Source organism: Microcebus murinus, chromosome 3 (genome assembly GCF_040939455.1).
Source record: "Microcebus murinus isolate Inina chromosome 3, M.murinus_Inina_mat1.0, whole genome shotgun sequence".
Classification (NCBI taxonomy): Eukaryota; Metazoa; Chordata; class Mammalia; order Primates; family Cheirogaleidae; genus Microcebus; species Microcebus murinus.
This window is the reverse complement of record NC_134106.1, coordinates 66,465,295-66,480,388: the sequence shown is the minus strand read 5'-3', so window position 1 is coordinate 66,480,388 and position 15,094 is coordinate 66,465,295. Positions and strand designations below refer to the sequence as shown.

Genomic DNA, 15,094 nt, shown 5'->3' with positions numbered 1-15,094 from the left:
AACTATTTATGGTACTCAGCATAATACTCCAACATCCACACTTGATGGCACTATTCCAAATTAACATTTATACACCACACATTCTTTTGAATAAGAGTCTCTCACTACCCATTAGTCTCCATATGTATATAATAATGATATTCTATTTAAAGGAGGATTATTTTTAAGAATCTTTTTGCTTTGGGTTATATCTTAAACTTGATAAAACAACTTAAGGCCAGCCAAGGCTTTTCTAAAACAATTCCAACCATCTTTTCTGCCACTGCTACGCTCTGCGATCATAATTTTCACCACATGCATCTGTTTCCCCAGACCCAGTCATTTTTTCACACTGGTTTCTCTTAACTGCACATTTTTGTTACATCTTTCACACATACATCTATTAATTTGGATACACTTTTATGGAAATATCTAAAATGTGACTGATATCTTACTGAGCTCAGTGTGACCCACATGGCTAAAGTATGGCCCATGCCCCATGAAGACTACCTTTTCCTAATCATTCAGTATATTATAAAGCTTCTCTCCATAACCTCCTCTTCCTCCCTTCCATACCACTTGGCTTGTACATGGTTTTAGAATAGCTGTGGCTACAAGTGAGCATTAAAAGTTGAATGCTCATCAGAGACTGATCAGAAGAATTTTAGAATCCAGAAATGTCAGTTATGCCAATTTTTAAATCTTTCCTTTTCAGTTTCATGACTTTTTTATCCTAGTGGTATTGCCTAGCAAAATGTGCGGGGTGATAATTTGATAACACCTTTATTCCCAGAGCTTGAAAATTGAAAAAGAAGTATCTTATAACATCTCAGGAATGACTGACTAATTTAGTGGGTTGCTGTTAACTACAACATAATTTTCTGTAAAGGCATAGATGTGTATGTCTTTTTGTATTAATATTAATATATGCTATATAAAAATAAATATAAATTGAGTTTGTGGCAGTAGAAATGAGCACACAGGACAGGGATTATGGAAGTGGTTCTACACTGAAATCACCAAAGAAGTGTGAAGTTCAACTATATTTTATATAGTTTATATAAAAATTTATATAAAAATCAAATAGGATTTGTTTTATATCAGGCTTTGATCCTGATGGTTCAATGTGGAAAGAATTTGTTCACACTGAATTTAAGCACTATACTCATATATGTATTGTCTGTAACTATGTCAAAATAGAAACTAAGATTTCAATAAAAGTACAAAACATTCCTTCATCACAAGGCTGTGATCAGAAAAACAATCGCCTGGAGTCGATAAAATATAAAAATCCATCAGCTCTGCTGATCTGTAGGAGTTTACACTAAAAGAAAAAACTTCTACTTGGCAGGATTCTAAACATCAAACTGAAAATTACATGTCACATCTCGATCAAATCTCCTTTAATCACATTCAGTGATTTCTATCCACAGGCACATACTTTTTTGGTCTGATTTATTTATATTGAGATCTTAACCAGCACTGCTATCTCTGTAGTTTTTACTTCTTTCTTTGCCAATACTTACTCCTTGATAGAAATACCAGCATTCCTTAATGCAAAACCAAATTCCACATATAAGTAATTAGCCCTTTGCTATTTTGTTAAAAACAACTACAAACAAACAGAATCCCAGATTTTATACACATTCTTTTTTGACAATTCTGCTATTCGAAAGATTCAATAAGGTGGGAGAGCCTAGTGATCAGCATTTCTAGCTGCACCCTACATAATACCCACAGACCCAAATCACAGAAAAGGTTAGCCATCTAGCATCCTATAGAGAAGTCCTCATAAGCAGCTGGGTACCACATGGCGCGTCCACTTTATTGTTTGTGTGCTGAAAATGGGCAAGTCTTCCAAAATCAAAGAATCTGAAGGTGCATGGAAAGGAAGCAGAGTTTGGTTTTTAGTTTGTACAGTATTTGCATTAAGTATCTTTTTGCTTTCTGAGTGAATTTCTCTGGAGCGTGTGGAGGAGGAGCAGTTACTGTCAATGCTGGCTCCTTGCTTGCATGTCTGCTAGCTGCACAGTTTCATGATGAGAGTGATAAGACACTGCAGGGAGGGACATGGGCTGGCTGCTTTGTCTCAGCATTGCCTTGAAGGGTTCTATCACAATACCCAGCATGGATTTCAAAAGCTGTCAGATTTGCAGTGTCCCTGCTACCTACCTGACCACTACACAGAGCATTCCTTCAACACATAATATTGAAGCCTCACTTTATCTACATTTTTTTTCCAATTTGTACTGAATTTTCTTAAACCCAAAAGTCCAGGACAGGGGGAAACCAGATCATTCACTGTTGCAAACACTGGGCAACACCTCAGCTGAATGAAGGTAGCAAATCAATACCATAATCTAATGCCTTTTGAAGCACAGAATATGGGTTTCATCCCACCTTCTTGCAGTTTACAGGTATAAAAAACTGTCACATTTTATAACTATAGGCAAGGATGGTCATTATCTGCCCCAATACAACTAGGTACCACTTACGCACAGCTATATAGAAACTTGAAGACCCGCTTTTATAAGAACTCCTAATTGCACAGCCAATCAAAGCTCTAAGTTTTACTGCACTGTAGTTAGAACTTTTCCACCTCAAAGAGCCCTGTATAAACACTTTAAAAACTATTATGTTTACCAATGCCTCTTAGGGGTGAAGATTAGCACCTACAGCTACACTTAGCTTTGAGAGTGCTCTCTGTCAAAGAGAACTTAGTATATCCTCAAGCGTTTCCATCAATCATTTACCTTGACAATTGAAATCCTACGCAAATCAAAACTGAACCACTAACATGACCACGAAAAAAAAAAAAAACAATCACTCAAGTAAAAAAGTCAAAGAACTACCCTCCATCAATCTCTCCCGTACTGAGAGATCAGGACACACGCTCTCGGTTTCACCTGACTCTCTTTGGGGAACACCTGTCCACTCCCTTTTCCTGCTATGCATGCTTTCACAAGTGCCACGAGACCACGGGACTGAATCCACGGCGACATGAGAAGGGAGAGCCCGGGACTTACATTATTCATGTACTCGCTGAGCAGGTCCTGCAGCGCCTGCCGCACGGCGTTGCACTCGGCCACGATCCTCTCGCGCCGGTCGTCGCGCGTGCAGGACGAGTCTGCCATGAGCGCCGCGCCGCTGATGATGCTCTCCAGCCGCTCCTCCAGGGACGGCCGGAACCGCGCCTCGCTGAACGTCATGGGGTCCAGGATGATCTTATTCTGCAAGTGTATAAAAAGGCACTTTTTAAAACACTTTATACTTTTTTTATAGACGACCAAAAGGATCAGCAGAGGAGAAGAGGTGACGGCCTTTGTACCCTGTTTCCTAAACCAGAAATCTCCCAGGCCAGGGCAAGAGCCACTGTGGAGGAAAAACTGGTTACTGAGACACATTCTCAAGTGGCCTTGGCGAAGTGTTAACTTTTTTGTAAGATATCTTGCCTTCAATGTAATCTTCAGCTTGAAAACAGCACATCTTGTTTGAAGAGTATGTTCTTGGCAAAGGCCACCTCCACGGAAGTTTTCAAATGAGACTGTGGCACTGGCTTGGCATTTTTTAAATACCTAGCCTTCAAGGAAAGCACATTTCAGTGTAGCACTTAGGGGATGACGTGAAAATTTTAGAGCTCAAACATGATATATAATCCACACCTAAGCATGCATCAGCTGTGACTTATGTACACATTACGTCCTCCTCAAGAGAAGCAGACAGTCCCCAGGTGAGATGCCTTTTGAAACCTGGGCACACAGGGTCCAACAGGAATATTCAGTACAGGTTAATTTCCCACCAGGAAATATTATCCTTTATGTAAAAGGATATGTTCTAGAAAAGGATTCATAATGTGCATGAGAGAGATTTGTCACAATTAACATGTTCTGAAGGATCCTAGATAAGGGAGGGAAATAGAGATGTTCCCTAAAAGGAAGGCATCACAGAGAATATGAGCTTAGTTTTGCCCCAGCAAAGTCTGAGGAGCCTGAGAATGTGCAGGCAGAGATGTCCAGAGGTGGAGGAAGCTATACACCCAGAATTCAGGCGATACATCAGCCTTCATAGGGATCTGGGAATTGTTAGGGGTCTTAGGACACAAAGTAGTGAATGACATATCAATAAAATGAATATAGAGCAAGAAGAGCAGACCAAAGAAAATCTTGCTAATATCAATTTCCAAGGGTATACAGAAGGACGAGAATCGAAAAGGAAGATGGAAAGGGTAGTAATACAGAAATACAGCAGCAGAACCTGGAGAACTCTCAGCAAGTCAGCAGAGTGGAGCAACTGATGAATTGTATGATAATTAACTGTGTGAAGCAGACAGGCAAAGTTGACATTTCCCAAGGCTAGTTTCCATTGGGTAACCTATTTCTGCCCTAGGAGAAGATCATTCCAGCAACGTTAATTAAATTAGAATGACCTGCTGCAGGAAATGGTATGCTCATCTTCATTGGAGGTATGCATTCAGAGGTCCAATAACCAGTGTCCATGATGGGGTAAATGGTCTTCCAACCTTATAATACTATGGTGCAACTGCCATTCCCTTACTGTTTTCTTTGATGTTCATCAGTCCTTAAATATTAAGCAACTTAAAAAAAATATTAGAAAAATCACAATTTACCATATGTACAAATATAATAAGAAAAGCAAATGAGAATAGTTACACTATTGCCAATCTACCACTTTCTGAAGACCTACTATGTGTCTACTATAGTGCTTGATGCTAAAACAAGGGTGGGGAGAGGAACATAAAAGACACTTTTATGATTTTTTTATTCTACTGTGGTATAAAATAACCACTTCGCTGTTACAAAATAAGTCCAGCTATGTGGTCTGGGAAAGTTTATCCTAGCTCTCTAAAGCATCCTAGGGTATTTGCTGAAGGTTGTGCTCAGAGCATCTGCTCTCAGATTCTCTGATTCTTGTTAAAATGCAAATCTACATAACAGGGAGACAGATCCTTTGAGCACAAGGATGTTGAGGTCTTGAGGGAATGAGTGTAGGAAGGTTATGACTTCAAAACAAACAGGTAAAGATTAAACACAGACCATGGGTAAAGTCCACTGGAATTCTATCAAAGCTCCCTCTTGAGTTTAGAAGGCAGATGCATGAGGTCTTGCAAACAAAAGACAGCTATTCTGTGCCAAGCTTTGGCATGATAACCACCTTTATTTACATTTGCATTCTCTTAAATCTTGGAAAGGGGATGAAAAAGGAATGTTTGTTTAACCCCAAAATATCCTATTTGGGCTTTGTCCCTTGTGCCTTGGTATTGGGCACAATTGTCCAGTGTCAAAAAATTCATGTAGAGGCCTCAATAGAGTGGATGTCTCTATAGGGTTTATCATTACAGGTGAGAGTCCCAAAGTAAAGCTGAGAGATGAGCACAGGTATTCCTGCCATTTGTATCGGTGCTGTGTCTGTAATGTCTCTCCCTCTGAATTTTCTCTCTCTCTCTCTCTCTCTCTCCCACCCTACCCCACTTTTCTGTTGATGTATTTATGATAGATATATAGAGATAGATAGAATTTACTATGTAATATGCATTAAGAGCTGATATTCTAATTACAGAAATACCTGGTCAAAATATAATGACTATCTTCCTTATAAAGATCACTGATTGTCAAAGACCTGTTTTACAGAAAACCACATTAACGTAAAACATAATGAAAATTATTTGTTCTGTTTAAAGATTCTAGGAGACTCTTAAGGATCATATATTGGCTCTAGGATAAATTTTTATTATACTTGTGAATTAAAAATATAAAGAAGTACCAATTTGGTATAAATATATCAAGGTAAATTTGAACCCTTCAATAAGGGCAACAGAGAGGAATATGAATCATTAGAACATTATTTGTTAAATTATTTTCCATAGAACACTAAGCTTAAATATATAGTGTTTTGATGAAAAAATAAGGTTCCCTGGCCAAATATATTTTGGAAATACTTCATGGCCTACAGCAAATTATCATAAGAAATGCTTTGAGACACTCTGCATTAAAGGAGTCAGTTCACTGTAGCATTTTCCAAACCTATTTGAGCACAGAAAGTGCCCCTTTTAAAATGTGTGCATTATGTATGAGAACCCAAGGAACACTCTTTGGGAAATGTGGCAAGAGAGACTTTGGAGTGTCAGCCAACTGAGTCCCCTGCCTTCCACGGCCCAGGGCTGTCGTGAAAGTAGAAGCATGAAACATTGAGCTTGACAAGCTCTGCATCAAAGTTAGACTATCCATCACATTTCTAAAGATATTGTTCATTATTTATAAATCATGGGGGAAAAGCTTTTTAGAAAAATCTCCCTGGAAAAGAAACACTAAATTTACAATATTCCAATCCATATCTGTGGTACAGATGGGGAACACAGCAACGATGGATATGAAAGGCGAGCAGGAAGAAGCCACTCAAGGGAGAGAAAAGGCATAAAGAGAAAGCCCAGTGCACAGAGGCCCGCAGGGGTGTAGGGGTGTGTGTGTGTGCTTGCCTATAAAAGGGAGTCTGGATTGCATGTGTGTGTATATCTCTGAAAGGGTGGGTATTGGTTGTATGTGTGCACGTACATGTGTGTATGGGCAGCATATGAGTTATTTGCATGTGTGTGTGTGGACCTATGAGTCTATAAATGGGGATGCACAGGTTGTATGCGTGAGTGGAGGAGGATATGTGTGCACATAGATGTGCACACATGTGTATGGAAGAGGGTATGTGTTGTGTGTGTGTGTGTGTGTGTGTGTTTGGAGAACTTGCCAGGTCTACAACAGGGTTTAGAAAATGAGAATAGAATAAGGCAAAAACAGAACTAAATAAAGTCACAGTCTCAAGAGCCAGAAGAAAAGGCTCTCTCTACAATTCCAAAAAATACAAAAAGCAAACCTCTGGAGCTAAATCCCATGTAAAAAATTCACAGAGAATGAAAGCCCAAGTAGAGTGAGGGAAGCATATTTGATGCTGAATTATTTGAGAGTGATAAAAAAAAAGGAAAGAAAAAAGAAAAACACCGAGGCCAGTTCTCTTCCCTAAAACACTTCTGGGACATTTCAGATGAGCAAACAGTCGCTGAGCACCAGGCACTCTAAGGTCTCATTTCTCAGCGTCTCCCCTGCCTGCCCTCACCTCTCGGTGCTGCTGCCCTCTGCTGGCGGGAAGCAGCGGCGCGTTGTTGTCATCCAGATCCAAACTCCCCTCCCTAGTCTCTGAGTGAGGATTTCACCTGGGCCGCGCGCAGCACCAAACAGTGAAAGGACAGAGCCCAGGCTACCCGCATCTCCCCGTATGGCGCAGAGGATCTTACGCTGTTTCCAATTGTACTGACTTTTTTTTGTCCACTAAGACTGTACATTTTAAAATCTCTATTTTTGCATTCTTAAAACTCATTTAATCTTTTTATCTTTTTGATCTTTTAGTTCCATCTTACACTGTCATTTTAGTTCATTTTAAAATTGTGGGCTCACATTTCTTATTTTATCTTTTTTTAAAAAAATTTTTTTTAGCTTACTTTTCTTTTTATCTTATCTATTTGGCTTGCATAATAGTTTCTGCTTTATTACTTTTACTTATTTTTATTAACATCTTTACTTAAAAATATATTGTTTTCATTCTTACAGTTATGGAGCGGCAATGGGAATGCAGGGCTATAAAGACAGCGGCCGCAATAATTCACCTTGAGTGAAGGAAGCTCAGCTCCTATTCTGCCATCAAGTCGGTGCTGTAACAGTTTCTCTAGTCTCACATAATTGATCTCCCATTTTCTCTAATGCTGAACTCTATAAAAATTTTAACCTGAAATAATTCAGAAAACCATGTAGTTCCAAACTACTTCCCAGACTCATACATTTCCCTGTACTCACCACATATGCAATTGTTAGAAGAGCAGTGCTTTTAAATTGCTCGTACCGTTCATTCGCTCTACAAAAAGTTACGTGATCTAAAAATTTCAGTACAATCACAGGACATTGAGTTAGCTCGATGCAGGCTCTGACACAGCAGGAGAAAGCAGAGAGACCTTTGTCAAAGCAAGAAGTTGAATGTATCACAAATGGTCCGATGGGTCCACAATTCTGTGTCCTCGATCTCACCATCTCCATTTCCCTGAACAGGAAAATGATGCCGGAGATGTTGTCCCACACTCATTCAGCCCCTCAATGAGAACACCAGAATTTGAACGCAAGTCTTTTGACTTTAAGCTTGGTGTTCCTTCCACTGTACGAGATTGCCCACGTTCAGTTGAAATGAATCTAATAAAACATAATTATAAAAATATATTTCTTACTCAAAAAAACTAAGCAATTCTCCTAAACTAAACATATTGGCAAAAGTATCATCTGTCATACTGTCTTCTTTTATGTCATGAATCACCTCCATTTCCAATAGGTAATTGAGAGTATAACCATTCATTCATCAAAGGGGTGGTCAGTTACTGTACGTGTCTAAAGGCACATACTGAATAATCCTTGCTTTCAATAGGTTGACTCTCTAATCAAAATCAAAAACACATACAATCAATTGTCATTTGGAAAATCTCTCGTGATGTTTTGGAATGACTGAATGATGGCAATTTGCACAGTTGGGAGGTAGGAAGTAGTAAAAAAAAATCTTCCTAGAGGAGGTTATCCCTTAGCTGAGACATAAAGAGTAAAATGCAGTTGACCAAGAAAAGTCAGGAGCAGGGCAATGCAGATAGTCAAGGAGGTAAGAGATATCACAGTGTAGGAATAATAGCATAGAGATCCACTGAAGCTGGGGTGTTCAGGTGAAATCACTTGTATGGTGCTGTGGGGGTGCCTTCAACAGTTCTGTAGTGTCAGTTGCTGCAGGATCATAGTTAACCGTCTTCATCTGCTTCACCTGTAGATCCACTGCAGTTTCTTATGGAAGCTGCACTTGGTCCTAGACAGCCCCAGTCAATCACTGAGCACGATCACACCATTCCTGCCCGATGCGGACTCTTGCAGGCAACCTCTGCTCCTGATCTGGATTTCCCCCTGGTTTGACTGGGACTTTCTCAGAACTGCACTGAGACTCTTCCCACCCAATCATCTTTCTTTCCTGCTCTCCTTTCATAGGTGTTTGCACTGTAGTCCAAAAGCTCTCTCAGCCTATTTCTGCTGGTTCTCTCCTACTTTACCCTTCACCGGCAATTTCTCCTTATGCATCTAATCCCATTTATGTTGGCATTTGCTTCTGCAAGTACTTGAATAAACAAAAATAGGAGTGGGAGACCCAGCGAGAGAGGAGAGCAACAGACAGGTCCCGAGAAGAGACTTCTATGCCTTGTTAAGAAGCTTTCAATTTGTGAACACCCTTTTAGGTAAAGAAGAATCATCAAGGATCTTAAAACACACAAATAACATAATCCTGTTTGGTTTTAGGGGTTTTCTTATAGTAGTTAGGGAAGTTAGTTTTGGCAGGACTAGAAACAGAAGGCAGGAGAGCAATTATCAAACCTTCAGAGTTCAGAAGAGAGGTAGAGACAATACAAATCAGGGTTGTGTTTGTATGGGTAATGAGAAAAGCATGGAGTTAAGACACAATTTAGAGTGTCAATATGGCAAGATGTGGAGATATATAGGCTATGAGAATGAAGAAGAAGTCAAAGACAAGACCTAGATTTCTAGCATGGACAATACCAACAATACAGGTGTCAGCAAACTATATCCTAGGAGTCAGCCTCCGACTTTGTAAATAAAGTTTTATTAGAACACAGCCCCATTCATTTACGTACTGTCTATGGCTATTTTGCAGTGCAATGGCAGAAATGAACAGTTGGTAGAGAGACTGTGTGGCCCACAAAGCTTGGAAGGTTTACTCTTGGCCCTTTAAGAAATCATTTGTTGATCGCTGAACAACTGATGGATAACAGATGAAGAAGAGCAAGTTCCTATGATTCCTTTACGTGGAAAAGTCTGGTGGAAAGTTGATTTTAAGTGTAAGAAAATCAGGCAGGTATATGGGCATCTGTATTAATATGCAAAATTAATTGCCTTAATATATAAAAAGGAATGTCCAATTGGAAGACTTAATGTATATTAACAAGCATTGCAAAACAAAACACAAAGAAAAACCACACCTAAATGTCAACTAGAGCAAGAACTGTGCTCCGAGAGATGAATGATTATGCATGTATGACCTCAGAGCACACAGTGGAACATGCCCTCTAGCTCCAGAGTTTGTGCTCTTGTCCACTGTACTACATTGTTTCTCTCTTATATCTTTCTGTACACAGGGTGCTGATCACTGTGAGGAAATCAATGCAATAGCCATTCCCTCATGGCCAAAACTAAAGTGGCAGTAGTACATGATTTTTTTTCATACTTCAAGATGGTTATCAAAAACAGTGATCAATCACCAGGGAATAAAAGCCCTGAAAATCTGCTTTATCCTATTTTTAATCTCTCCCCTGTGTCTCCAACTAGTCAGCAGGTATTATAACACAGTTCTTCTACCAAGAAAGAAAACACAAAGATAGCTCTGTCTTTGGCTAGGAATTAACCATCTTAAAGCTGAGTTTATACCTAATAGTACTCAAGCAGTAATTGAGAAATATTGGCATACCTGGTAAGATCTGGAGCAGCAGCCCCCAGCCTTTTTGCCACCAGGGACCAGTTTCAGGGAAGACAATTTTTCTGCAGACTGGGGTGGGGGGATGGTTTTGAGAGGATTCAAGCACATTACATTTATTGTGCAAACTTCTCTGCTAACGATAGTCTGTATTTGCAGCCACTCCCCAGGGCTAGTATCACTGCCTCAGCTCCACCTCAGATCATCAGGCATTAGATTCTCATAAGGAGCGTGCACAACCTAGATCTGTGGTGTGTGCAGTTTACAGCCAGGTTTGAGCTCCTATGAAGAATCTAATTCCGATGCTGATTTGACAAGAGCACAGCTGATGGTGCTGCAGGCAACTGGGGGCAGCTGTGAATACAGACGAAGCTTCCCTTGCTCCCCAGTGCTTACCTCCTGCTGGGGGGCCTGGTTCCTAACAGGCCACAGACCAGTACCAGCCCAAGGCCCGGGGATTGGAGACCACAGATCTGGAGCGTATAAGTAACATTTTTAATTGCAATTAAATCAGCAGAGAGGCTCTAGCATACATATAACACTGATGGACTGGTTTTATAGCCACAGATTAACTTTCAAAGACTCTTAATACACAGCTGACAACAATGATGCTTTTTTTTTTTTTTTCCTTAGTAGCCAAGAAACTGCTTATTAAAGAGTGGGGAGAAAATCTTACTCATCTTCAGATTTCTAGCTTTCAACACTAGTTAAACGTTTAAGAGAACTACTTAATCATCTCAAATGTATAAAGAATTTTCCAAATGCCAAAAAAGACAATGAAGAAAAAAAATCTGATAATATAAAGTATGAACTGATCCAATCATTTGTTTTCCCAAATCTAATCTTATCAGCATGGAAAAAGCAAATGCTAGTGGTAAGAGAAAGTCTCATTGTTTGCTCCGTTGCTTGTTATAACTCTGTAAGATAAATGTGCCCTGGAGTTTTACTACCTTCATAGTTCAAGGTAGCAGCTAAGGAAAATAATAAATTGTGCTATTTTCCCTCATAAACGCCAGACTCTCGCCTCCTGCTGTCCAGCATAACTGTTTTGAATCAATCAAGGAGGAGAAAGAATAAATGTCAACATGCCCCTATGCAGTCATTTACTTTTAATTTTTAAATCTGAAAAAAAAAAAAAACAACCTGAAAAATCTGAAAAACAAACTTAACATTAGTCAACTCATTCTTTCAAATTATATGTCATTCTGATATGGGGCAATTAAAGCAACTGCCCAGAAAATCAGAAAATCTAAATGACAATGCATGTTAATGTGAGGGAATATTTCTCCTATTTCTCCGTTAATTATCCTGAACTTTCCCGGGAATATACAATAATGTGTTCATGTCTTTTCTTCCTTTCTGCTGCACCTTTATCATCCCCATTCTATTTACCTTTGAATATTTAAATTTTGTAGCTTGCCTTGTCTTGAAGTATAACTGGGAAGGTTTTAGTTTCACTGACACTATAGAGCTGCAGTCCCTAACCCCAGACTGCAGATTGGTGCCAATCCATGGCCTGTTATGAATCAGGTCGCATAGCTTTGCCCACCCCCCCATCCCTCCCTGTCGGTGGAAAAATTGTTTTCCATGAAAACCGGTCCCTGGTGCCAAAAAGGTTGAGGCCCACTGCTACAGAGCTTCCTTCCTTCCCCTTTCTCCCAAGTATACAATTCAAGAGTCTTTCTGTTTATTGCTACATGAAAAAGGATATACAAAGTCCTGTAATCCGGAGGTAATAGTGTCTTAGCCTGGGTGAAATTTGACAATGACTGAGCATGACTACAGAAACTTAAGCTTTGGTTCAGTTTATGGCTTCATGCTGCACTGGCCTTTTAGAAATTATTTAGGTGACAAAAGGTCACAGAGAGCCATAATGGGATCAAGGCACTTTATTTTGTTTATTGTGTTCTTTTGCTACCCTGATACAACCCAAAACAAAAGAAACAAACAAGTCCTACTGATTAACTACATTCACTACAGAGTCTTAAAAAAAAAAGTCTATCATCCAGTTTAAAACTTTTGAATAGTAACCCTAAGGCAGCCTTTCCCAATTTTCCCCTAAATGTCTATAAACAGATAAAAAATGGAATTTTATAGCACTGAAAATTAAGAAGGAAAGACCCCCATTGACAATGAGACATGATCATAATTCTGAGTCCAAATGCTTTAAATACTCCATTTAAAGACAGAAGTCTGAAATAAAAGCATAAATCAAGACAATTTTAATAAATTAACTAAAATGTCTAAATCAAAAGTGTGTTATTTGTTTGGTTTTAAACACTCTCCCTGTAGTGTATCAATAATTAACACAGATACATTTTCATCTTTTTCATTCTGAGCCAAGCTCTCCCAGGGTGAATCTTTCTATCTTTACATGAAAAGTTTCTCTTGACCTAATTGGGGTAGCATTAGGAATTGAAGATTCTGAGAACATTGAGTTTTAATCATCTATTTTTTATTAAGCTACACAAAAATTCTAACCACCATTTTAGATTTGCCTTAATTATTAAATTGCAAAGTATTCTATAAATAACTTACTCTTTCTTCTCAGGCATATACTTAAAAATAAGCTAATTATACCATTTACCTACTTAAGATATTATTTGTAATTAAACAGTTCAGTTTAATTGGAAATACATGACAAAGATAATGACTTAATAATTAAATCACACTTTCTATCCTTAGATGTTTATTTATTTATTTATTTATTGAGACAGTCTCGCTCTGTTGCCCCAGTAGAGTGCCATGGTATCATCATAGCTCACTGCAACTGCAAACTCTTGGCTCAAGTGATCCTCCTGCCTCAGCCTGCCAAGAAGCTGGGACTATAGACCTTTGCCACCACACCCTGCTATTTTTTTTTCTATTTTTTGGCAGAGACAGGGGTCTTGCTCTTGCTCAGGCTGATCTCAAACTCCTGACCTCAAGGGATCCTCCCACCTCAGCCTCCCAGAGTGCTAGGATTAAAGGCATGAGCCACCACGCCTGGCCTTAATGTGTTTTTTGTTTGTTTGTTTGTTTTTAAAAGAGAAATCTACCTAATAATTACATTGATTTCACTTTAGAGGAGAAGCTGATATTTAGGAAGACAAGAGTTATTTACCAAAGGTAATGAATAAACTGGATGAGTAAGTTCATCTCTGGGCCATTCCACTGGATTGTGGAAGCTAGTGGGGGCCAATTTCATTTTCCCTGATACCATCATCTGTGTGTGGCTGAGCTGCTGTGGCACTTCATGAGCACATTCTCGAGCTCTGACAAGGATACTAGTTTGCAACTAATCACAGCAAAGCAAAATAATATTTAGCTTTGCATTATGGATTGACTAGAAAGTAAGTATCCGAAATGTATTTAATCAAATCTTTAGAGGGTTTAACCAAGGAAATGGATTTTATTCTTTTGCTGGGAAAATGGTCACATTATCTCTTCATTTTCCTTGAATGCTTCACTTTTGACCATCTTTCTTACTCGGTCTTCACCCTCTATGATTTTTGTGTGTTCTTAACACAATTTAGCACCCACTCCCTAATTTAAACTTCTCTTATGTTTTACAAAACCCTGCTGTACTGCAATTCTCCTTATACCCCTCCTTTTCTCTTCACTTTCCCAGTTCTTCTTCCTTGGTTTACCCCAGTGAGTTGGTAAACCTCAAGGTCCTGCTTCTTGTCGTCTACAGTTCTCTCAAGACCTTCTTCCTTAGGGAGCCTGATTACTCCCTTGCCTTAGCCATCACCTGCTTGTGAAAGGAAACCAACATCCCATGTTTAGTCCCAATGCTCTTGAGATGCTGGCCCTTTTACAGGCACACATGGGGCATGACTAGTTGAGCATCCTACCCTCACCTTGAATGTAACATATATAAGAAAGACCTGTAGTCCCAGCTACTCAGGAGGCCAAGGCAGGGGAGTTGCATGAACCCAAGAGTTTGAGGTTGCAGTAAGCTACGATGACGCCACTGCACTCTAGTGAGGGTAACAAAGCAAAGCTCTGTCTCTGCCATGTGAAGTTGCAGGATCCTTCCCCTCCAGAGGATGCAGTGACAAGGTGCCATCTTGGAGGCAGAGAGCAGCAGCCTTTGCCAGACAATCAAACTTGCTGGTGCCTTGATCTTGGATTTTTCCCTCCCTAGAACTGTGAGAAAACAAATTTCTGTTCTTTTTAAATTACCCAGTTGGAGGTATTTAGTTTTAGCAGCACAAATGGACCAAGATAGAGGGCTTGAATTAGAAACTTGGCTACAATTTCTTATAGCTATAATTTGTTCTGAGTAGGTTGCTTAACCACTTCGGTACCAGCGTCGACTATAGTCAATAGCCACAGATGAACGTGCTCAGCGACTTTAGCTGACAGCCGTGATCTGACTTTTCTAATTTTTCATTTATCAAAATAAAATTGTGAAGATTTAAAAATAACATAATGAAAACATATACGTATATGTTATCTATTCTGATTTATATTACAAGCAAAGCTGCCTGTAAAGTAAAACAAGCTTTCAGTGCTTTAAGGCTTTCCTCATCAAACAAGACCAAAACGGATTCATCATCAATGC

The 15,094-nt window shown here is 39.3% G+C and overlaps 1 protein-coding gene across 1 annotated transcript in view; it reads right to left on the bottom strand.

Moving 5' to 3' along the window:
- CTNNA2 (catenin alpha 2) overlaps positions 1-15,094 on the bottom strand; it is a 1,049,805-nt gene that overhangs the window by 686,743 nt on the left and 347,968 nt on the right. The window contains exon 7 of the mRNA XM_012742713.2: positions 3,006-3,209. Within this exon, the coding sequence (XP_012598167.2) occupies positions 3,006-3,209 (204 nt within the window). The remainder of the gene's footprint in view (positions 1-3,005; positions 3,210-15,094) is intronic.